This window comes from Canis lupus, chromosome 1 (assembly GCF_011100685.1).
Source record: "Canis lupus familiaris isolate Mischka breed German Shepherd chromosome 1, alternate assembly UU_Cfam_GSD_1.0, whole genome shotgun sequence".
Lineage (NCBI taxonomy): Eukaryota > Metazoa > Chordata > Mammalia > Carnivora > Canidae > Canis > Canis lupus.
Window position 1 is genome coordinate 100,128,974 of NC_049222.1, and position 23,765 is coordinate 100,152,738.

Genomic DNA, 23,765 nt, shown 5'->3' on the forward strand with positions numbered 1-23,765 from the left:
ACTTTAGGCTGTGGATTCGGAAGAGTTGGAACTTATCCCGGGCCGGGAGCTAGAGCATAACCACAGTTTACAATTCATGTTTGAGTTGTGCTGTGGATCTAGAAGAGCCTGCCTGGAGACTAGAAAGCAGAAAGAGTAGGGAGAGGGTTGGGGGTGTGGGGCACAGCCCAGGACAGAGCCCTGAGGGTCCTGGAGGAGGCCATGGGTGCTCTCCTGGCACCTGCACCTCCGAATGCCCTTGTCTTTCCATCTCCCTTTCCCTCTCATCGTTCCCCTTCTTTGCTATGCAAACCCAGACATAAACGAGCTAAACCTGCCCAAGACGTGTGACATCAGCTTCTCAGATCCAGACGATCTCCTCAACTTCAAGCTGGTTATCTGTCCTGATGAGGTAAGGGTACACTTAGTTGGACTCTGAGGCATGGGCCAAGGGGTCTGGGAGAGCACTTTGAGTTGGGAGACTTAGTTTACCTGCCAGGCGCTGCAGGATGATGTCCTAACACTTTCTTCTTTCTCTTTGCAGGGCTTCTACAAGAGTGGGAAGTTTGTATTCAGTTTTAAGGTGAGTCCCAGGTGGGCAGGGATACCTCCGTGGCTGAGGAGGCAACAGCTGAGGCCCCAGCCAGGCACTGCTGGGGCACTTTTCTATCTTCTCTCCCTTCTTGGAGCCAGGTGGGCCAGGGTTACCCACATGACCCCCCCAAGGTGAAGTGTGAGACGATGGTCTATCACCCCAACATTGACCTTGAGGGCAATGTCTGCCTCAACATCCTCAGGTGAGGGCTGTGACTTTGGATTGCACAAGTCTCTGTCCCTTCCTTCCCTATTGTGGTCTGTGGTCCTCTGTCTTCATCTCCATGTTTTCTTCCTCAAGTCTTGACCTTAGCTTTCTCCCTGGCCTGTCCTGCTGTGCGCCCTCCTCCTAGCCTCTCACATCTGCACTGTCCCGTGCCCTGGAGCTGACTTGTTCAGTCCCAGCAGGCTCTGTGTTGGCCATCCACTCACCAGCCCCTGACCTTGATTCTCCCTCCACAGAGAGGACTGGAAGCCAGTCCTTACGATAAACTCCATAATTTATGGCCTGCAGTATCTCTTCTTGGTGAGTAGGGGTAGGTGGGGAAGGCTGGGGAAGGTTGGCCCTTTCTGCTTTAAGGGCCTGTTGACCCCCACCTATACCGGCCACAGGAGCCCAACCCCGAAGACCCACTGAACAAGGAGGCCGCCGAGGTCCTGCAGAACAACCGGCGGCTGTTTGAGCAGAATGTGCAGCGCTCCATGCGGGGTGGCTATATCGGCTCCACCTACTTCGAGCGCTGCCTGAAATAGGGTTTGCGCACACCCACCCCTGCCAGGGCCACCAGCCCCGGCGTCCCCTGCAAATATTTATTGGGGGCCACAGGTGGGGGGCATGGGTGGCCGGTGGGGGAATCCCATGCCCTGACCTTGCCTCCCCTCCCTGCCACCCGCTCCTAGTTATTATTTTTTTTTTAAACCACCATGTGATTAAGGTCGGCGCTGCCTCCGACCCACTCAGCAATGGGAAATGAATTGGCTTGTCTAGCCCCCAGCTGGGTGCTGTCCAGCCCCCCACTCTGGGCTCTGGGGTGGGTGGCCAAGGGGACTGGGTGGCTGGGGCTCGGGCACCCTACCCCTCCACCACTGGAGGTCCCACCAGGCTATTAAAGGGGAATGTTACTGCATGGCTTCTGCCTCTTACTTCTGTGGGATTGGGAGGGGCAGGTCATATACACTAGCAAGAGTGGTGGGAGATATGTGGTCACAGGTGGCACTAGGACACCCCTCAGCAGGCTACCCAGTTCCTGGAGCAGCCTTGGGGAGTAAAAGGGGGCAGGAATACCTCAGCCTCAGGCTGGGTGGGATGAATCCCAGTCTGGGACCAATGAGGGGCAGGATCCAGTAACCACTTGCTTCCTGCTTGGTAAACCAGTATAAAGGAAAGCCCATGCCACCTCCAGTTCTGCCCCCTTCTGCCATGGTTGGGCCCACCAAGGAACCCTCCCTGGTGTCACCAGGTGCCTGAGATCCAGAAACGGAAATGCCATGGTCCGTCGGATGGGCTGGGCCCTCTGGTGGGTGCGGTGGTGGGATGGCGTGGCTGGGTGGAAGGTGCCCAAAGATGCACCAACCCAACGACGTCTAGGATCCCAGGCCTGGCTCGTCCTGGAACCTATGGAACACCGTCAAGCAGGCTCTGGAGAGACGGAAGCTGGCGCGCATGCGCCTGGATGCATGCCGGCTCCAGGAGGCGTGCGCACGCGCGCTCTTGTCCCCGCCCATCGCTCCGGGTGCCGGTGGAGCGTGTGACGTCAGACCACTTCTTCCGGAAACGGCGGCGGCAGAAAGAACGGAGGGGCTATCGTTGGTGGGCGCGCCCGAGGATCCAAGTAGAGAGGAGCGTAACCCGGAAGCGGAAGCGGGTTCCCGTCCCAGCTACGGTGAGTGGCCCCTGCCGGGCCGCGGGTCCCGGGTGGGTGCGTGGGCGACGGCAGAGGAGGGCTTCTTCGCCGGGATGTCGACTGCCTCGCCCATCCCCGAGACCCTGGCCTCATCTAGCCACTTTGCTCTCTGGGTGCGGGCCTCCCAACACCCTCCAGGTTTTGTCCTGGGTGAACCAGGCACCCCAACACCCACCATCCCGTTCCTGGACCCCAGACTCTTCCAGATCTACAGAACTCCCTAACGTCTATCATGTCCTTAGTGTACTGGGTGCCCAGACGCCCTGCAGCCATATTATTCGTACCCAGGTTCCCTCCCCACTCAGGGACCCCCAAATCCGAATGGCATTCATACGTTCTGAAGCTTCAGAACCCCTATATCCACTTTGTTCTTGGTACTCAGGTTGTCCACCTGCCTTGCCATCCCATAGGGCCCCCACAATTCCCGTCCTTGGCGCTCAGGGTCCCAAATGCCCCAGTGCACCCTCACACATCCACCTCCATTCTGAGCCTGTCAGACTCCAAGGCCTCTGGGCTGGAGAGGCAGGCTGAAGCCTTGAACTTCCTTGGGGGCTCTATGATGAAGGGATGGGGTGGGTATGTTGTGGAGGACTTTCAAATCTTGCTGCCCCCACTTCTGTGGAATAATTTCAGTGTTCCTGGCTGCGTTTTAGCCTTCTATTAAGGTTTCCTCTTCCTGCTTAGCCCCTTCGCATTTTGCACCACCCTGCCAATATACATTGTGACCCTGGCTCTGCTTCTGCTTTTTCTGGGCCCCATACCACTTCACAGCTAGGCTTCACACCACTTGTCACAGGCCCATTAGTGGGCTACTGCTATCATGGACCTGTTGTTTGGGCGCCGGAAGACACCGGAGGAGCTGCTGAGGCAGAACCAGCGGGCCCTGAACCGTGCCATGCGAGAGTTGGACCGTGAACGACAGAAGCTAGAGACCCAGGAGAAGAAAATCATCGCAGACATCAAGAAGATGGCCAAGCAGGGCCAGATGGTGAGCTCAGCTGGGCACAGGTTGGGACACAGGATCAGGGGCTATAGTTGGGTCAGGTACTGCTATAACTATAGAGCATGACAGGATACCAACAGGTGCCTTGAGAGAAATTAAGGGCAAGTATGGGGCTTCCCTATTTTTGGGGATCCAGAAAGGCTCTTCCCAGGAGGGGATGCCAGAGCCACAAACCTTAAGTAATGAGGAGTGAGCCTGTGAAGATCCAAACTACCAGTGTGTCAGATGAGGAACCACATGTTCCATGAGGGAGTTATAGTTGAATTCAGAGTAGATGGTAGGCCACACAAGTTGAAATCCTGGGCCACAGTGGGAAGTGAGTCAAAGGGTTTAGTTTTAATGCAAGAGAGATGTAGCCCAGAATACACTGTGACCTGAGTGTCAGTAAAAGAATGGGGATAGCCTGAACCAGTAGGGAGCAAAACCTATGACAGTTTGAACCTGAGCAGCTAGGTTGAAGTGGTTCCATTTCCCGGAATAGGCAAGGCAAGGCAAGCATTTGGGAAGTCAAAAGCTGAGCTATGGATCGATTCATTTGGGGTAGAGCTTGAGGTGTGAGCCTTTGTGAGATGGAGAGAGAGGCACTCTTCAGCCGGGATAGTAGTTCAGAAATAGGCATTTTAAGAGAGTGACTCTAGATATGGAGGGAAAAGGGTCCCTATGTGGAGTGAGCACAGCCTTCCTTCCAGCACCTATGGGTTAGAGAGGTCAGAGTAGAGGAGCCTGTGGAGTCATGACCCAAGAGGCATGAGGATGAGGTTGGGAGGAGGGAGGGGCCAGTGAACACTGGATTAAGCCACACGTAAATATCTGAAAGCATCTTGGCCCATCCCTGCCACCTTTGTGCACTCTTCAGGACGCTGTGCGTATCATGGCAAAAGACCTGGTGCGCACTCGGCGTTATGTGCGTAAATTTGTGTTGATGCGGGCCAACATCCAGGCGGTGTCCCTGAAGATCCAGACGCTGAAGTCCAACAACTCAATGGCACAAGCTATGAAGGGGGTCACCAAAGCCATGGGCACCATGAACAGACAGGTACGCCTCTCCCAAGCATCCCCCCCTACCCCCCCCCACCAACTAGTCCCCAACTAACCCTCCCCCCACATCACTTCCAGCTAAAGTTGCCTCAGATCCAGAAGATCATGATGGAATTTGAGCGGCAGGCCGAGATCATGGACATGAAGGAGGAAATGATGAATGATGCCATTGATGATGCCATGGGTGATGAGGAAGATGAAGAGGAGAGGTTAGGGGACACCAGGTGTGGGAAGGGTGGGGATGGATGCCGGGTCCTCAAACATAACCAGGCCCTCATAAACTTCTTCTCTCTTCCCAAGTGACGCTGTTGTATCCCAGGTCCTGGATGAGCTGGGATTGAGCCTGACAGATGAGCTGTCAAGTGAGTGCGCCCAATTTTGGGCCCTGCCCCACCCAACAGTCCAGACAAAACCCCTGACCCCCTCCCCCACAGCATTATTCCTTTCTACAGGAGCTCTCCTAACCCCCACTCTCTGTAGACCTCCCCTCCACCGGAGGCTCACTCAGTGTGGCTGCCAGTGGGAAGAAAGCAGAGGCTGCTGCCTCAGCCCTAGTAGATGCCGACGCAGACCTGGAGGAGCGGCTCAAGAATCTGCGGAGGGACTAATCACCCTATACTACCATGAGTGGGAGGTGGGCAATCGATGCCCAGTTTTGCTGTACTACTTCTGTAATAAAAGATTGGACACTAGTTCCTAGGCCTGTGTGACTGACCGGACTTGGGCCAGGCTGGGGTCCCTTGGCAGAGGTCACATACAGGGTTTGGTAAAGGGGCAGTTGACACGTGGCCAAAGGCCAAGTACCAGAGTTGTTGGGATATAAGAAAAGGTAGGCTGGATTGCCTCCCAATTTGTGGCAGGAATTGACAGGTCGTCTCCACATGTTCAGGGTTTGGGAGCTGAAGGTCATCTGTGAGCTCTGCTTCCATACCCCTCCCAAAGCCTCCAGTGCCTTGGCCTATCAGTGCCTATCACCTCCAAAACAGTCGGGTTCCCAGATACCCTTAAGTCTGGGCTCATCTGCCAGGAATCCTCAGCCCACCCACACTGTGGTGCCATCTGATGAGAAATGGTTACACCCAAGTCCAGGAAGTACTCAGAAAGAATGACCACCATGCAGCTGTGTATTTGGGGCTACACCCTGCCTGCCCATTACCACCTACAGGGGCACCCAAAAGCCTACAGGATGTGTACCATGCAACCCTCCCACCTACCCAAGACACTGGAAAAGCCCAAGGGGGATGCTCTTCCCTACTCCCTGGACACCAAAATGGCTCAATGGTTCAGGAGTGCCCCACACCTACTCCATCTACCAGGGCATGGTGAGGGAATTGCAGAGACCAAGCCCTAGGACCACTCCCCCCACCACCAAATGCCTGAGGAACTGGTGAAGTTTTTATTAAATCCACATAAGTAAAAACCATATTGTGAGGGGTTGGGGGATGGGGCCACCAAGAAGTAGGAGCCAGGCCACCAGAGGGGGAGGTAGGGGGAGGGGAATTTGACAGGACAGAGAACATTGCCAGGCCGGGTTGGCCTGAGAGGCCACAGACTCAGGGGCCATCACCAGGACCACTGGATAGCTCCTGGGCACTCAGGCCAGCACCAGGCAGGCTCAGGGGGGGGGGCTCCACCAGCACAGCTGAGAACTTGGTGTCACCAAAGGCCTCGTTCATGCGAGTCTCGAAGAAGCGCTGCAGGCCGATGATGGACTGCACGTCTGCCTTGTCCTGAGCCGGGCAGATTGCAGTGGATGGATCCTAGCTCTCCCTCCTCCCATCACCCCTAACCCTACCCCCCTCCCAACCCTATTCTCCCCAAGCTCACCTCTGTCAGCTTGTTGAACTGCTTAAACATGCGGCCCACATCCTGGGCAAACTCCTGGGGGGAACTATATGGGGGTGACAACTTCTCCTGGAGACGGGCACGGATCAGGGTCAGGTCCAGGGTGCCACCAGGCTGATCCTGTAGACAGACCCCACAGGCTGAAAGTGAGGCCTGGCAGTCCCTCCCCCAACCCTCTCTAAGTCCTAAGACTCACCAGGGAGAAAGTAGAGTCAGTAGCCAGCTGGTGCAAAGGTCGGCAGGGCTCATGACAGAATAGGGCCAGCAAGACACGCTCACACTTCTATGGACAAGACAGAGAACAGAGTCAGGAGGGTAGGACTATTGAGCTACTCCTAAGGGAATAGGACCCCACCCTCACCTGCTGGTTAGCTGGCGAGAGCTTGGCCACCACACCGGTGCTATCACCACTGTCCAGGCTCAGGCTGCCATCTTCCTCTTTCAGATCGGGTAGTACATGGCAGAGAGAGCAACTCCACTCCTCCCTGGATGGAAGGAGAATGAGGAGCTGCAAAGAACCTGGCCCAGCCCTCCACCCTGCACAGACCCCACACAAGCCTCGCACCCTGGGACATCCTGCAGGGCAGGCAGGTGGCAGTCCAGGTGGAAGCAGAACTCGCACTGGTTGCACATGACTAGATCCCCTGGCTTCTGGCAGACACGGCAGATGGTGGCACTGTCATCCAGGGCACCTGGACCACCGGCTGGGGCTGAAGTGCCCTCTGGAGCCACTACTTCTAGACCTGAACTGGTGCTGCCACTGGGTGAGGCCAGGCGGGGGCCCTCGGTACCAGGGCCCTCCGCCAGAGCCATCAGCACAGGCTTGGTCTCAGGACCCTCCGTGGCAACAGGCGGAGCTCCAATGGCAGCTTCTGTCTCTTCCTCCTACAAGGATGTAATAGGTGTTAAGCAGGGTGCAGACCTGGATGCTCATTTCCTACTCATAGTCACTTGAGACAGGCTCACCTTGACTATGGCCATGCCAGGTAGTGGTGGGGCCCCAGGGGCCCCAGGTGGAGCAGATCCAGGCTGTCCAGCAGCAGCAGCTGCAGCACCACGCTCAATAACAATGAGATTGTAATCCTCAGTGGTGCTGCCTGGGAAGACCTTGAAAACTGGTGGCTGGCTATCAGCCGTGAGATCCAGGTCTAGGCGCTCGAGGCTCACCCGTGGCACCTTGCGCATGAGGCCACTCACCTCCCCCTCACCTGAGCGGGACCTGTGGGTACAGGGGCAGCATGATGTTAGGACACCCATCCCTTTGCCCATCTGGCTCCACAAAAGGATAGCCAAACTCACCGCTTTACACCTGACACATGGGGCTCTGCACTCGAATAAGGATCATCTGCTCAGAAAATACAGAAAGAGATAGTAGGTTAGGGACAGACCTAGAGCACTGAAGCTCTCCCACCTACAAGGTACTTACCTGAGCCAAAGCCATAGCCTTCCTGTACCTCCATGGGCTGTGGGTAAAGCAGGTGGACCTCAGTGGGCAGGTGTCCCATAGGACCCCATGTCCCCACCCTCCCCAGCCCACGATTCCCCCCCCTCCCCTGCTCACCTGGCTACTGCCAGAGCCCTGTTTGCTCAAGGGCCCTGGAGCCCGAGGAGGGGCCATGGACGTAGGGCCTGTTGAGTTGGTGCCAGGACGCTCTGCCACAATCTTGCCTGCAAAAATGAGATAAAGTCAGCTTAAGACCCAGTGTCAATCAAAAAAAAAAAAAAAAAGACCCAGTGTCTGGAGCAATAGCAATATTCAGCAGGATAAAGAAAAGGACAAACCAAAAGCCTCTGCACTCTTGGTCCAGGCATTAAGGTCCCATTGAAATTTCATCTCGCCATGTGGCTCTACAGGGTCCACAATCATCTTGAGGGCCCGATGCAGTTGGAAGTAGATCTGGAGATAGAGCAGTGCATGAACACACAGCAAACAAGGCTGCAGGGTACTGAGTGGCACCTGCCTGGAACCCACCACTGAGTGCCCACCAGCACACACCAGCTTCTTGGAGAGCAGCAGGGCCGTATTGTTGTCACTCTCCAGAGCCCAAGAGGCAAAGCGCAGGATGTGTTCCTGGTGCTTCTGGATCTTGGTCATGGTCCAGTGTTGTCGTTCCAGGCGCTCCTGCTGCCCCTCAGTCACCTTCTACAGGTAGACAGAACAAAGAAATCAAGGAAGAAGACACCAAAGATGGCATCAACAGCCAGCAGAGAACGCCAGTCCCCAAGATCCGACTACCACAGATGGGGTCAGCAGCCAGCAGATGGGACCCAGAATCCCTCCCCCCTCAAACAGGGTATACCTGAGCATCATTGACCAGCACACGGCCCCGCTTGTTCAGCTCCTTCATGATCTGCAAAATGGCCATCTTGACATCTACCTGCACACGCTTCTGTACGTCAGACACCTGGCGGATCCTGGGAGGCAGAGTGAACCAAGTCGAGAAGGTGATCCCCCAGAACTGCGCCCAACTACGGCCCTGGCATCCACACTTACGAGCTGCGAACCTCCTTGGTGTTCTTCTGCAGTGTTGCATGCTTATCCCCAAGGCGCTTCACCAGCGAGGCCAAGAGCTTGCGCTGGTTCCTCACTGCATCCTCCAGAAACTGGTATCTGAGGACAGACAGAAGTGGGCCTGGGTGCTGAACCATGCTAACAGACAAACCCACCAGCATCCTCAGTACTCACTGGTGGTCCTTGTGGGCATTGAGCTGGCAGTCCCGGCAGGTGAGGGTGTCACAGCTCTCACAGAACAGCACAAGGGGTTCGTGCTTGTGCACATTGCAGTACACCGTGCGCTCACCGTCCCTTGATTTGGCTGGCCCTGGAGAAGAGAAACCATGAGGCTGAAGCTCATCCTCAGCCATCTCCAACTCAAGTAGAAGACAGAACTTGAGGCCTTGCTTCCTGCCTGTCCTGCAACCCTGGGCTGTCTGCTGGGAAAACTCAAAGCCCTGCAACAGTGGCCAGGGTAAAGCACAGGCCTGTAAACCTAAATCTTTCCTCTCAAAATCTTCAGCCCAAACCTGACCCAGAAAAATCACTCCTCCTTCTAGCTACTGATATTGACAACAAAATCTGAAGACTTTGGCAGAGACCTTCCTCTTACTATTCCCTCTACTAGAACCTTCCCAAATGGATACTCAGGAGAGCTCTTCCATCTTGAAAAGCACCACTGGCTCCACTCCTCCACTCGCAGTAGGTTCTGTCCAGCAGAGGAAGGCACTCTGGCTACTGTGCCATCCAAGCATATAAAATGTTTGCTTGCTGGTGTAGACAAAAACAAATCAGAAACTAGAGACACTATTCAAGCACAGCTTCCTTAGAAGCCATACTTTGGTGATCTACCCTCTCGAGTAAAAAAAAAAAAATGCACAAACCACTTATATAACCCATAGACCTACAAAGGATCCAGGCCTTACAAAGCCTTCTCAGAAGAGGTGAAATGTCAGACCACAACCCTCACAAAGATGTCAGAACCCCTCTTCTGAGGGGAGAGTCCTGGTACTTTGAGTAATACCACCTAAAGACCAATATACTACCTCACCCCCAACCTGTCACCATCATTAAAAAGCTGCTTGAGACAATCTATCCCTCTTTCCTACCCAATCCCATTTACAACCTGGCTGTATCATCCCAGCCCAAAACACACGACTTTGAGATACAAATCAGCCAGACCATGGATCCTCTAATACTGCCGCCTCCTGTACTCTGCCCTTTGCCTTAAGCCAGGACCTCCTACAAATCCCTGCTCTTCGCTCCTGGCTCCTGATTCCTCGTGCCCCCACAACCACCATCTCCATTATTATTTTCCTGCCAATGCTCTGCTCTAGGACTGAGAAGCCACAATGTAACTACCAAAAGGCGACCCAGAGTGTTCTGGAACAAAAAAACAGGATAAACTCAGAAAGATCCCAAGCCCTTTTCTTTGCCACTACCAGCGTCTACAGGAGTCTCTTAATACCTACCTGAGTGAAACACTCTCTAAATACCTACCTGAGCTGAACATGTATAACCCAAAGTTCTAAGACTCTCCATAATGCTATTCAGGGCCTGTGCAACTTAAACACAGTGGCTCAGAGGTCTCATTTCCCCCTACAGAACCATAACAAGTTGCCAGGGAACCCCAGTCCAGCCCCTCCACTACTGGGGCTTATCCCCTGTGTGCTGCGGGGGGGAGGGGCCTGATGAGCTTGCCTGAATCCTCAGTGCACCCCCTCACACTTCTGTGGTCATTTCCCTCCCACTGGACCCACACACCTGAGCCCCATTTTTTAATTCTGCCCTCAGACCCTTCCAGAGGTACCCTGATAAAGCTCCCTGGGACCCATCCATCATCAGTAACCAGCACCATAAACAGTTGAGAACATATGCAAGATAACCAAGGCTTTCTGCTCTGCCTTGCATACCAGTGGAGCGTACGGTGTGGTCCTTGGTGTACTTCACCCGCTGGTGTGCTTCCACACACGTCTCACACAGTGGCTCAGAGCACTCCACACAGTAGCTGGTGGCAGGGGCATTATCCTCACAGCTAGTGCAGCACTAATGGGCAAAAGCAGAGTGAGAAGAGGCAAAAACGCCAAATAGATCCACGTCTACACCCCAGATAACACAACCTAAGCAAAGTGTTGCCTTCACCTAACCTATACAGTCTGCCGAAACACTGGTAGTATGAGAAGAATAAAGTCTGGAACTGATTACATGTATTGAGGCCTCCTAGGGGTTGCTAGGGCAGGACATACCTGATTTGCATCCTGGGAGTCTGTGGCAGCCTTGCTGCCACTGTCACGCATAAAGTAATTCTCCACAATGTCTTTGGAGAAGCATTGCTGTTTGCATACAGGACAGTCGACCACTGCCAAAAACAAACAAAATAATGAGATTATGAGCTCACAGCCAAGTCGTAACCCATCCCCCCAATGAGCCCAACCTTCATCCCAAAGAAGGCCAAATCCTCTCATTAGGAAGCAGAAACCAAACCCTTCTTTCATCGAACTTGCAGCATATGAGCTCACGCCCAGGACAGAACCCACTGCCCATACTCAACCTGACCAACTACTATCCGCGTCCCTATCCTCTCGCTCAGGCGATCCCCCGCCATCGTCACGCTGGGAACAGACCCCCCAATCCCGACGCCGAGTGGGTATCAAAGCCTGTGGGGTGGGGGGATGGGCTGCCCCGGCCCGACCGTACTCACCGGCGCCGTCACCCGCTGCACCGCCATCCCCCGAGCTGTTGGCGGCGGCGGGCGCCGGGGGCCCGAGGCAGGCACTGCAAGCCGAATGCAGGCAGGGCAGCAAGCGCGGCTCCCTCTCGGGGCGCAGGCGCTCCCGGCACACACCGCAGTGCTCCAGCAGCTCCAGCGCCTCGCCGCCGCCCCCCGCGGGCGACGACGCCGAGGCCGAAGCCGAGGCCGAGGCCGCGGCCGACGAGGCGGCGGCGCGCTTTTCGCCGCCAGCCGAGCCCTCGCCCGGGCCCGGGCTGCCCGAGGCGGCTGCCGCCGCCGCCGCGGAGGCCGCCGCCGCAGAGGCCGCCATTCACACGCCGCCGGGGGCGCCCAGGGGGGAGGAGGGGCGCGGGGCCCGCCGCGCAGGCGCAGACGCACTCGCCGCCAACGGCTGGGCCGCTGCCGCCGCGAGGCCGAGCGCCGCCACGCGCCTCCTGGGCTACTGCCCGCTGCGCGCGGGGCGCTGTCGAAGCCCGGCCGGCAGCCGCCCGCTAGCCTCCCGCCGACGACGACCGCGATCCCTCTTTAGAGGCCGCCCAGACACCGCGCCACACGCCACGCGAACAACCGCTCACCCGCGCGCCCGCTCGCAGAAAGAGCCGCGGCCGGGGGGCGGGACAGAAATAACTGGCGCCGACGCCGCCGCGCAAGCGCGCTGGGCGTCTTGCGCCCGGGGGCGGGGCCCGGGCTGGCCGCCCCGAGCAGGGATGCGAATACGCAAGCGCCGGAGCCGGGTCTTCCCACCTCCGCCTCCACCACCTCGGCGCCGCCTGTGCGGCAGGGGCGGAACTATTGATATCACCGCCGCAACATTGTGCCCGGGCGGGGCGCGCGCACCTTTGCATGCGCTTGCTCCCCCTCTAGTCCCAGCCCCTGACCGCGGTTCTGCGCAGGCGATTTGGCAGTCCAGGCCGCCACCTCAATCCCCGCCCCTTAGGCCAAGGCCAAAGAAGTCTCCAGTCTTGGCGTCTGCCAGTGCTGGGGAGAAAGGCTGCGTTCAGAGAGAGAGGCCGAGAGTCCCCTTCCCACTTCTAAGCCAAGTGGTTGACTTTTGGGTTTTAATCGCTTTATTGTTTAGCTTGCAAGCACTAAAACCTGCCTAAAGCAAACAGATTCCAAGGGGCTACAGAGCAGCGAGTCCTGTGAAATCCCGCCTGGCCCCCCAAGCGCCCCCTTCCCATCTTCTAGGCAACCGCTGCGCTGACTTGGATGCTTTTCCAGGTGGGCGAACCGAATGAACAGCAACAGTGGAGGAATTCTAAGGAAGGAAGCAGGGTCTGTGTAGGGAAAACCCTATCAGAGGGAGGAAGCAAGATCCTAAGAGAATGAGGCAGCATCTATGCGGGGGCCTGGGGGTGGAGGGGCAGAGGAGTTTCTGTCTGGGGGAGGAAGCAGAATGTCTGGGGATAATTCTGTCAGATGGGGAGAATGAGGCCTGTGAGGGGTGGAAGGAACCCTGTTTGAGAGAACCATGGCCTTTTTGTGGGAATCCTGTCTGAGGAGGAAGCAGTCTGTGGCAAGAATCCTGGGTGCTAGGCAGGGTCGGGGGGGTGTTGGGGGGTGCGGGAAGGAGAGAAGCTGGGTCTGAGCTGGGAAGCAGGGCCTACGGTGGAGGCCGAAAGATCCTGTTTGATCCTGTTTGAGATGGAGCAGTCTGGGAGGGGATCGTGTTTGAGGCAAGAAGAAAGCTGAAGGGATGGATGCCTCGGAGCTGGTCCTTGGAGTGGCCCTTGAGCCCTTTTGCAGGGTTCCTGGTGCTGAGATCTCTATGCTCAGAACAAGGCTAAAGGGGGCGGGGAGGGGGCGGCGGTCAGCTTTTGAGAGGATGCAGAGAGCATGCTGGCTGGCAAGTCTGGCCCCAGGACCCTACTCCGCGACTCTGGGTTCAAACATAAAACCGTGGGCAGAGCAAGGCGCCCACGCGTGGTGGCAGTGGAGGCGCGTCTGGCCCTACTGGGCGGGGTGTGGCCTTTGTTCCCGGAGGGAGTTGGGGGGCTGTGGGGCTTTGTCTCGGTGCCTGCCTTTGTTCCAGCCTGGCCGCAGCCCCCAAATCCGGCCCCCGCCCCGCCCCTTAGCTGAGCTATTACGAGCCTCTGCCCCCTACCCACCCACCGGGTCCGCGGGGCCACGCCCCCATTGAGTGGCCCGCCCCCTCCATGCTGCTACCCCAAGGCTCTGGCCTCAGATCTTTGCTGCCTTTCTCTCAGAATTGGGAAGGAAAGTTGGCTGGCGCACGGGGTGAGGTGTGGCATCCATTAGTGATACTGGCTGAGCATTTCCCACGCCCCCATCCCTCCCTGTGACCCAAAATCACCGGTAAGGGGGCATAGGAGCTACCCATACCTACCCAGACCTCTGGAGCAGACACCAGAGTGTCAGGGCCAAACAGTCCAAATATGAAGGTGATGGTAAAGACTGTGGGAGTGGACTCCCCTAGGCGACTACCTCCAAACACCTGTGGAAGGACCGTTCTGGGTAGAAACAACTGCAGAAGTCCTGACCAGGCACTGAGAGAGCAGTGAAGTAGGGAGGAGTAGGAGATAGCTGAAGGGGGCCTGCAGGTTGCTGAACAGCTTGCTCTGGATAGGTTAGGATGTGTCCTCTGCCAGTGTTCACAGCAGCAATGTCCACAATGGCCAAGCTGTGAAATGAGCTTCAGTGTCCTTCGACAGATGATGGATAAAGATGATGTTGTCTATATATACAATGGAATATAACTCGGCCATTAGAAATGACGAATACCCACCATTCGCTTCGACATGGATGAAACTGGAGAGTGTTATGCTGAGTGAAGTAAGTCAATCAGAGAAGGACAATAAAAAAAAAAAAAAAAAAAGAGAAGGACAATCATATGGTTTCACTCATATGGGGAATGTAAAAAATAATGAAAGGGATTATAGGGGAAAGGAGGGAAACTGAGTGGGAAAAATTAGAGAGGGTGACAAAACATGAGAGACTCCTAACTCTGGGAAATGAACAAGGAGTAGTGGAAGGGGAGGTGGGCGGGGGGATGAGGTGACTGGGTGACGGGCACTGAGGGGAGAACTTGACAAGATGAGTGCTGGGTGTTCTATATGTTGGCAAATGAAACTCCAATAAAAATAAAAAACTAGGGATCCCTGGGTGGCGCAGCGGTCTGGCGCCTGCCTTTGGCCCAGGGCGCGATCCTGGAGACCCGGGATCGAATCCCACGTCAGGCTCCCGGTGCATGAAGCCTGCTTCTCCCTCTGCCTATGTCTCTGCCTCTCTCTCTCTCTCTGTGTATGACTATCATAAATAAATAAAAATAAATAAATAGATAGATAGATAGATAGATAGATAGATAGATAGATAAAAAATAAAAAACTATTAAAAGAAAAAAGGTTGTGTCCTCTGGTTTGCCCCTCGTTATGGACTCTTCTATAGACTATGGCAACTGACCCTGTGGTTTCAGTGGTTCATGTTTTTTTCTCTAAACAGTACCTCCTTCCTCCTGGGGCCCAGTAGTTTCTCTTCCAGTCCATGGCAGCCACAGAATCAGGGTATAATCAGGTACCAGCAGTAGGCCTTGAAGATTCCCTCTACCACCTTACCAGGTACGGGGCCACTGCCAGCTCCATTGTCCAAACGCCCAAACCAAGTCTTCTGGAAGTGCCAGGACTACATTGAGAGAGAGGGAATCAACTGGGAACCAGGTTCAGTCAGACTGAGAAGCACAAGGGGGCACCCGGGGACAAGTGGAATATGCATACAGGAGGGCAAGGCCAAGGCAGACATCTTGCTCAGAAGTCCAGATGTGTATGACAGGATATGGGTACCTCTTCGCACCAGGCCAGACCAAGTAGTCAGTGGCACCTTATACTCTCATCCTCTGTGCTCCTTACTCACCCTTTACAGCATCTCACCCTTCCCAGTCCTGGACCACTGGAAACTCTATACTCTGACCTTGCAGACAGAACTCAAGGGATAAAACAATGCGTAAGAGTCACTTAGACTGCACCCAGGCCAGCCATGGCCTGCCCACTACTTCTTTTGAGCACCTACCTTACTTGCAGGAAGCCATTTTCTCTTTTCCCCCAAACTCCACACCTGCACCTGGCTCTCCTGGCAAGCTTCAGGTGTCACTGACAAAGCCGTTTCCTGGGGAAGTCTTGTGGCTGCATCACTTCAATCTCTTTCTCCACCTTCACAGATTTCATTTGGGAACTAGGTAGTTGTAATAGTTGTACAACATCAGGAATCTACTTAATGCCACTGAATTGTATACTTTATGTTTTGTTTTTGTTTTTGTTTTAGAGAAAGAAAAAGAATGCAAGCAAGGAGGGGCAGAGGGAGGAGGAGAGAAAATCCTCACAACCTTCAGACCATGACCCGAGCCAAAATTAAGAGTCGGATGCTTAACCAACTAAACCACCCAGACACCTCATGTATACTTTAAGATACAGTTGAGGGGATCCCTGGGTGGCGCAGCGGTTTGGTGCCTGCCTTTGGCCCAGGGCGCGATCCTGGAGACCCGGGATCGAATCCCACATCGGGCTCCCGGTGCGTGGAGCCTGCTTCTCCCTCTGCCTGTGTCTCTGCCTCTCTGTCTCTCTGTGACTATCATAAATAAATTTTTAAAAAAATTAATAAAATAAAATAAAATAAAATACAGTTGATTCTTGGGACACCTGTCTGGCTCAGTCAGTAAAGCATGCTATTCACTACTATTGATCTCAGAGTTGTGAGTTTGGGCCCCAATGACATAGATGTGCACTCAGGAAAAGAAGCCAGACACTGACATGCAAACCCTGTGTGGTTCTACATATGGACCAGCAAAGCTTGTCTGTGGTGGAACTCAAGATGGCAATAGCTATGAGAGGCACAAAGGACTTCTGGGAGCCCAAGACATTCCACTTTTTGCTATAAGACTTGATTACCCAGGGTGCTTACTGTAGGAATAATGTGTATGTTTTTCTCTCTATATTACAAGCCTTCATCAAAAGGTTAAAAAGTTCATAGAACAGAAAGTGGGTTGGCGGTTGCCAGGGGCTGGTGAGAGAGGAAATAGGGAATAAGGAATATGTTTACACATTCTCTTCTTGACTGCACTTGGATCTCCCTCCTGCTGGTGCTATTAGAAATATGGATGTTGGCCCCATACAGGTCTTTCAGCTAGGATTTTCTGTAACTGTAATGAGGAGCTAATAAAAGGTTTTATCGGAAGATGACATAATGCAACTCCCATGTGCAGGGTCGCAGGTGGGGAATGGATGGGTGGGAAATGGAAAACAGAAGATAAGCATCCATGCAGGCCAGGCACTAGATCCTCTAAACTGCCCTTTTAAATCACTATATTTTCTCCATTAGTTTCCTGTTGCTACTGTAACATACGACCATAAAATTGGTAGATAGCTTAAAACAAAAATTTAGGGGCGCCTAGCTGGCACAGTCTGTAGTGCGTGCAACTCTTGATCTCAGAGTTGTGAGTTCAAGCCCCACAATGGGTATGAGCCTACTTAAAAAAAAATTTTTTTTAAATGAGCTTACTGTGGTGACAAAGAAGAGGTTATGTGAGCACACAATGATATAGCAGCCTCCTACCAGCCAAGAGAAGAGGCCTAAGAATGACACCTACTTTGCTAGCACCTTTATCTTGGACTTCCCGGGCCTCCAGAACTGTGAGAAGTAAATTTTGGTTGTTTAAGCCATTCAGCTATAGTACTTCGTAATGGCAGCTTGAGCAAACGAATTGACAAATTTCCCTCTGCCTCACTTTTATAAGGATGCATGTGAATTTACATCTGAGCATACCCAAATAATGCAGGATAATTTCCTCATTGCAGGATCTTTAATTACAACTGGAAAGATTCTTTTTAATAAGATAACATTTCAAGGGGCCAGGGATTAGGATGTATACATCTTTGGGGACCATTTTTCTGCCTGCTGAAGTCTACATTTCACAGATGGGAAAACTAATCCCCAGAAAATAGGAGTTGTCCATAGCCCCACAATCTGTAGGAGTCCAACCTAATCCTGGGCTCGGGGGATGCCCTCACCCCTTCCATCTGCTTCCTTCCCAAGGGAATCTGCAGCTCCCAGGAAGGGCAGAGAGGGAAAGGACAGGAGACATCCATAACCCAGAATTTCATCCCTTTTCCTGCAAAGAGGAACCAGGGCTCCTGAAGGAAATTACTAATTCCAAGACTAAACAGGAAGAGTCCTAGGTGAGCCTGGAACATCTTGTTTTTGTCACAAAATAAGTGCCCAAAGAATGACAAGAATGACAGGAACATGTTAAAAGGACACAGAAACCAAACCTGATGATACAATTCAAGCATCAAAAAAAAAAAAAAATAGTGACTGTCATTGGCTGACATACAATGAATCCTTAAAGGTTCTCAAAGAGCCAGGAAAGTAAGCCCATCTGTCACATATGATGTCACTTAAGCCAGCCCCTCACTGGAAATTCAGCACTGATTCTGCCTTTCCAAGGGGAACTGTATTTCAGTTCCAATTCTTGCTTAGATACTTAAATTCTAGAATTCAGAAAATATTATTCCCCAACCCATAATAAGATTCCTGAGCAAGTCAGGATTATCGATTGTGTACACTATGAGGTGACTAGAGAGAGGGTGTGGTATGAATACGATCATCTGAAGGGGGGCACATGAGTGGGCAGTAGATAGGCTGTCACTCCCACATTAAGGTCAGCAATACTAAGATTGTTCATGAGATACAAGGGGACCCATCCAACACTCTCTGAGAGGTTCTAGCCAGTGTTTGCCTGAAACCTAAGTCTTTAGAGCTAGTTTCTCATTCATGGGAGCTAATGAAAGGCTACAGGAAAGGAAACAAGTAGCCAGTGGGCCCATCCAGGAGTAGAGGTTGTCCTGACAGAAACTAAGGTCTACTATTCTTTAATTGTCTTCCCAGAGGGGCCTATAAATCTGTAGCCAGACACTGGGAGTCACTCTAAGCAGAAACGGATGCAGACTGTACAAAGGAAATTTTAAGGTAAAGAATAATGTTCTAAAACTGGATCGTGGTAAGTTGCCTGGCTGGCTTAATTGGTAAAGCATGCAACTCTTGATCTTGGGGTTGTGAGTTCAAGCCCTACATTGGGCATACAGATTAATCAAAAATAATAATAACCTTTAATAAAAATTAACTGGATTGTGGTGATAGCTGTACAATGATGAATATTAATTTGCTAAGACTCTTTGAAGAATATCTATAATGGGTGTATTCTATGGCATATAAACTATACCTTAATACAACTTTTACTTATTTATTTATTTTTATTGAGAGAGTTAGGTTTTGTTTTTTTTTTTAAGATTTTATTTATTGATTGGAGAGAGAGAGAGAGCTAGAGAGCAAGAACCGGGAGAGAGACAGAAGGAGGAGAAGCACACTTCCTGCTGAGCAGGGAGCCGAGCTCCAGGCACAATCCCAGGATCCCGGGGTCATGACCTGAGCTGACAGCAGATACCTAACTGATTGAGACACCCAGGTGCCCCTTAATACAGCTTTTATACAAATGCCCTGGATAATAAGAACATGAAGAGATATTCTACACCATTAGTTATGAGAGAAATGCAAATCGAACCATTATGAAGTACCAATTCACATCTACCTTAGGGGTGCCTGTATGGTTCAGTCAGTTGAGTGTGCAACTCTTTTCTTTTTTTTTAAATATTTTATTTATTTATTCATGAAAGACACAGAGAGAGAGAGAGAGGGAGGCAGAGACAAAAGCAGAGGGAGAAGCAGGCTACATGCAGGAAGCCCAGTGTGGGACTCGATCCCGGGACTCCAGGATCACACTCTGGGCTGAAGGCAGGCGCTAAACCGCTGAGCCACCCAGGCGTCCCCAGTGTGCAACTCTTTTTTTTTTTTTTAAAGATTTTATTTATTCATTCATAGACACAGAGAGAGAGAGGCAGAGACACAGGCAGAGGGAGAAGCAGGCTCCATGCAGGGAGCCCGATGTGGGACTCCATCCCGGGACTCTAGTATTGCGCCCTGGGCTGAAGGCAGACACTCAACCGCTAAGCTACCCAGACATCCCTAACTTTCTTTCTTTTTTTTTTTTTAATGACTTTTATTCATTTATTTATTTAGAGAGAGAGACTGTGTGAGCACAAGCAGGAGAGAGGAGTAGAGGGAGAAGCAGACTCCCCATGAGCTGGGAGCCTGATGTGGGGTTCTATTCCAGGACCCTGGGATCATAACCTAAGCCAAAGGCAGATGCTTAACTGACTGAGCCACCCAGGTACCCCTAAACATTAACTTTTAAAAAGTTATCACATGTGAAAAAAACTAAACAAAACCAAAAACATTAATCTGGCTTCAGTAGATCTGTTAAACTGAGGATGAAACAAAAGGCCTTTAAGGGACAGAAGTGCCCAGGTGTGCCACCTTGAGGGGCTTTCTCCTTTGCCTACAAGCCTTACTTTAAAAAAAAAAAAAAAGAAAGAAAGAAAGAAAAAAAATTTTTTGCCTTTTGTGTGTGTGTGTACTAAAAGTAGGGAGAAAAAAAAAAAAGGACAGGGGCTCCTGGTTGGCTTAGCCAGTTAAGTGTCTGACTCTAGTCATGATCTCAGGGTAATGAGATTGAGCTCTGTGTCCAGATCCATGCTCAGAGGGGAGTCCACTGGACATTCTCTCCCGCTACTGCTACCCAGGCTCGTGCTCTTTCTCTCTCAAATAAATAAATAGATCTCTAAAGAAAACAGGCAAAACAAGAACATTTGTTAATTTGGGGGTGTGAGTGTTCCAGTGTGTGCTGTATTGTACTTCGTGTTTCTTATTGTTGTTGTTTTTTTCACTTTTCAAAATTAAATCAAGAACCAGTACAGGACCCTGTGCAGGGACCCGAGAGGAGTGACAATGGTAGTTGTGTTATGATGATTATTACTTTCAATTTAGGTCTCCTATTTTCCCTGTGATTTCCTCAGGTCTCTGTCCAAGGACTAGCAGGATGCTCTGGTCTTTTACATATGAAAGCAAATTAAATATTTTCTCTCTTATCGCAAATATCCCTTGTCCATTTCCCCCTCCACCCCTTCCTCAACAGTCCTTGATCCCTGTCTGGATATTTCTTTTTTGATAAGTCCTGTAGGCATCTTGCATTATCTGACCTACTGCTCCTCCTATCATCTTTCATACACTTCACCAGGGCCTGGGGCTGGGTTATCCCTAGCCCTCTCCCAAGCTTCCAAGACCTTATCAGTGTAGAAATGGGATCCTGTCGTTACTCTTCCCCTACCCCAGAGGGTTCCCCATTTCCTCTCAGTCTTATCAAGAGGGCTAGACCCTCCACAGCTGGTACCTACCTGCCTTGCCCGGGACCTTCCTGTCTCTATCCTATCTGCCTTGTACTGGGAAGCATTTTTCCAGAGATGGGCTTTGTGTCGGACCCCTGGCCAAGGGGAAGCTCCTGGCAGATTGAGGTATGTACTTGAATCTTGGGACCTGCATCCCATACCTGGCACCATCCAGCCCCGTTAGGGTAGGGCTGGGCTTGTAGACAGTGGGACCTGAGCAGTGTTTACCTGTGGGCAGTGGCTGCCACTGAAGGAGATCCTGTGTGAGAAGCTAGTAATGGAGGGTGGAGGGAGATTGGGAACCCTGAGCTGGGAGCAGGGACTGAGCCTTCTGACTTCTGGCCTAAGCTGTGTGTGTGGTTGTGAAGGGGGTGAGGGATCAGGGCTTCCTGCCTCTTGGCAGCTGAGGAGGCCCAGTCAATTAGTAGCCTTAATTTCCTCTCCTTTCATGTGTCTGTGACTGTTGAAATCTCACAGGTTCTTCCCTTGATGGTCTGTCAGCTAGTGCCACCTGCCCCTCCTCACCTACTGCCACTAAGACCCTAGGACCTGGCCTAAAATTTCCAATATTTTCAGGCCACATTGATCCTAACTTGGCTTATTAAACCTGTGTCCTTAGATATATTATTTATTTCTCAAAATGCCCCCACAACCACTGTGATAAGGCCTTTGGAGAGGAAAGCAAAACAGATGTCTCCTCAAGGCTTGTGATACTGGAGGCTGTAGCTCCCACTTCTCTTGCTGCCTGAGACTGGTCAGGATTTGTGTTTCTCTCTCCTGCCTCCTACTGGACCAAGTCCTCCATCTCAGCCTCATCCACTAAGACCTTCTCTGAAGCCACCCATGTCCTCTCCTTCCTACCCTGAATCCTATCCCCTATCCTGTCCCCTTCTGGCCTTCCCTGCTGAGGTCTGAGCAGCCATTGTTGCCCTTTCGGCCTCCTGTGTTTGCTGCTCCACTGGATCCATTGCTCTCCCCATAGTTCCTCAAACATGCAGGTGGGACTGGGGTCCTCCCGCTCTCCTCTCCCAACTCCACAATCCCCATAGCAGCCCAGTCCACAATTCTCTTGCTTTCTTCAACTTAGGAAAGCCACTATTCCTTCTCAGAACCCCATAAATGCCTTTCTACCTGCCTGAGGTTGTTCTAGCCATGTATCTGAATGGTTCATTCCCTTTCTCACCCCTGCATCCCTCTGCTTGTAGAATGGGGTAATAAGACCACCAAGGTGGCTGATAGATGCTGATAAGGCAGAAATGAAGCATTCAGCAAGGGAGAGGCAAGGGGAAGGTATTCATCAGATGGAAAAACAGTGGCATTTATTTTTTTATCTCTTTTTTTAAATTTTTTATTTATTTATGATAGTCACACAGAGAGAGGGGGAGAGGCAGAGACACAGGCAGAGGGAGAAGCAGGCTCCATGCACCAGGAGCCCGACGTGGGATTCGATCCCGGGTCTCCAGGATCGTGCCCTGGGCCAAAAGCAGGCGCTAAACCGCTGCACCACCCAGGGATCCCAACGGTGGCATTTATCAGAAACTTACTGTGTGCAGACCCTGAGTCTCTGGCAGCTTAATCCATTTTCTATTGCTACTTAACAAATTACCACAAACTCAGTAGCTTAAAACAACACACATCTATTAGCTTACTTTTCTGCTGGTCAGAAATCCAGGCAGTGACCTCTGCTCTAGGTCTCACAGAGGCTGCAATCAAGTTTTGGGCAGGACTGGGCTCTTATCTGAAAACTCTGGGGGAAAATTGGCTTCCCAGCTCATTCAGGCAGTTGGCAGATTCCAGTTCTGTGCAGTTGTAGACTGAGGTCCCATTTTCCTTGCTGGCTGTCATGTGAGCCTCTTTTCAGATTCTGGACACCCGCCCCCCCCCCATATTTCTTGTCACATGGGGTTTCAAAGCCCCTGGAATCCTTCTACTTCAATTCTCTCTTTTTCCCTCCTCTGCCTTGAAAGGCCTATGATTACCTTTGGCTTATCCAAGCAATCAAGGATCATCTCATTTTAAGGTCAGCTGGTTAGTAACCTTAATTATATCTGCCATGTACTGTTACTATGTATAAGTCCTGGATATGGGGGACACCTAGGTGGCTCAGCAGTTGAATGTTTGCTTTCAGCTCAGGGCATGATACCGGGTCCCGGGATCGAGTCCCGAATCGGGCTCCCTGCATGGAGTCTGCTTCTCCCTCTGTGTCTCTGCCTCTCTCTCTCTCTCTCTCTGTGTGTGTCTCATGAATAAATAAAATCTAAAAAAAAAAAAAAAAAAAAAGTGCATGGGCAGCCCCAGTGGCACAGTGGTTTAGCGCCGCCTGCAGTCCCACGTCGAGTCCCTGGAGACCCTGGATGGAGTCCCTGCATGGAGCCTGCTTCTCCCTCTGCCTGTGTCTCTGCCTCTCTCTCTCTCTCTCTCTCTGTCTGTGTGTGTGTGTGACTATGAATAAATAAAATCTTTAAAAAAAAAGTGCATGGAATCTTGGAAGGGGTATTTTAGAATTCTGCTCCCCTGTGACTGACAATGTCCCAGAATCCTGTGGAATCAGGCCCACGACAGGGTGAAGCTGCTGTTAGCACCTCCTTTCCTGATTCAGTAGTAGTAGCAGCAGCTGCCTGTCAAGGTGAGGGACACAGATGACTCCTACCCTTACAGGCCCTGTGATAGAAGACAGGGAGGCCTTCATTCAGGAGAGTCCCTGGAGGAGGTAGTGGCAGCTGAGCTATGTGAGAGAGTGCTACAAAAAGAGGGAATGGCACGAGCCAGCCTTGAGGTAGGTAGAACCAAGGAAGAATGAGCAGTGATAGGATTGGAGAGGGGCTACTGAGGCTGGGCAGGCCATCCAGAGGGGCCCAGATTCTGAAGAAAGACACTAAGGCCATTAGAT

General features: G+C 52.2%; 3 protein-coding genes across 8 annotated transcripts in view; 2 read left to right on the top strand and 1 right to left on the bottom strand.

Moving 5' to 3' along the window:
* The window catches only part of UBE2M (ubiquitin conjugating enzyme E2 M), a 3,254-nt gene extending 1,552 nt beyond the window's left edge, over nucleotides 1-1,702 (top strand). Inside the window, exons 2-6 of the mRNA XM_038527451.1 lie at nucleotides 297-391; nucleotides 524-562; nucleotides 673-776; nucleotides 1,036-1,099; nucleotides 1,186-1,702. Coding sequence (XP_038383379.1) covers nucleotides 297-391; nucleotides 524-562; nucleotides 673-776; nucleotides 1,036-1,099; nucleotides 1,186-1,326 — 443 coding nt within the window. The 3' untranslated portion in view covers nucleotides 1,327-1,702. The remainder of the gene's footprint in view (nucleotides 1-296; nucleotides 392-523; nucleotides 563-672; nucleotides 777-1,035; nucleotides 1,100-1,185) is intronic.
* Nucleotides 1-12,184, bottom strand: part of TRIM28 (tripartite motif containing 28) — a 26,770-nt gene extending 14,586 nt beyond the window's left edge. The window contains exons 1-17 of one of the 3 annotated variants that reach the window (XM_038527430.1): nucleotides 11,559-12,184; nucleotides 11,104-11,216; nucleotides 10,771-10,903; nucleotides 9,050-9,185; nucleotides 8,858-8,974; nucleotides 8,664-8,778; nucleotides 8,360-8,506; nucleotides 8,146-8,260; nucleotides 7,925-8,031; nucleotides 7,790-7,826; nucleotides 7,663-7,708; nucleotides 7,330-7,582; nucleotides 6,929-7,248; nucleotides 6,725-6,848; nucleotides 6,560-6,646; nucleotides 6,346-6,483; nucleotides 353-358 (exon numbers count right to left, since the gene is read on the bottom strand). In XM_038527430.1, the coding sequence (XP_038383358.1) occupies nucleotides 353-358; nucleotides 6,346-6,483; nucleotides 6,560-6,646; nucleotides 6,725-6,848; nucleotides 6,929-7,248; nucleotides 7,330-7,582; nucleotides 7,663-7,708; nucleotides 7,790-7,826; nucleotides 7,925-8,031; nucleotides 8,146-8,260; nucleotides 8,360-8,506; nucleotides 8,664-8,778; nucleotides 8,858-8,974; nucleotides 9,050-9,185; nucleotides 10,771-10,903; nucleotides 11,104-11,216; nucleotides 11,559-11,898 (2,334 nt within the window). In that variant the 5' untranslated portion in view covers nucleotides 11,899-12,184. Of the gene's footprint in view, nucleotides 1-352; nucleotides 359-5,895; nucleotides 6,279-6,345; nucleotides 6,484-6,559; nucleotides 6,647-6,724; nucleotides 6,849-6,928; nucleotides 7,249-7,329; nucleotides 7,583-7,662; nucleotides 7,709-7,789; nucleotides 7,827-7,924; nucleotides 8,032-8,145; nucleotides 8,261-8,359; nucleotides 8,507-8,663; nucleotides 8,779-8,857; nucleotides 8,975-9,049; nucleotides 9,186-10,770; nucleotides 10,904-11,103; nucleotides 11,217-11,558 lie in introns of those variants that run through there. The other 2 variants (XM_038527429.1, XM_038527428.1) reach the window with 2 other exon arrangements.
* On the top strand, nucleotides 2,295-5,210 carry CHMP2A (charged multivesicular body protein 2A). 4 transcript variants are annotated; one of them, XM_038527447.1, is made up of 6 exons: nucleotides 2,295-2,456; nucleotides 3,249-3,465; nucleotides 4,337-4,516; nucleotides 4,597-4,727; nucleotides 4,819-4,880; nucleotides 4,999-5,210. In XM_038527447.1, exons 2-6 carry the CDS (start codon nucleotides 3,298-3,300, stop codon nucleotides 5,124-5,126), a joined length of 669 nt encoding a protein of 222 aa, XP_038383375.1. In that variant the 5' UTR covers nucleotides 2,295-2,456; nucleotides 3,249-3,297; the 3' UTR covers nucleotides 5,127-5,210. The 4 variants fall into 4 exon arrangements, with proteins under 4 accessions (XP_038383375.1, XP_038383378.1, XP_038383376.1 ...); XM_038527450.1 differs by having other exon boundaries at nucleotides 4,421-4,516; XM_038527448.1 differs by having other exon boundaries at nucleotides 2,303-2,456; nucleotides 3,253-3,465.
* Nucleotides 12,185-23,765: the final 11,581 nt, after the last annotated feature.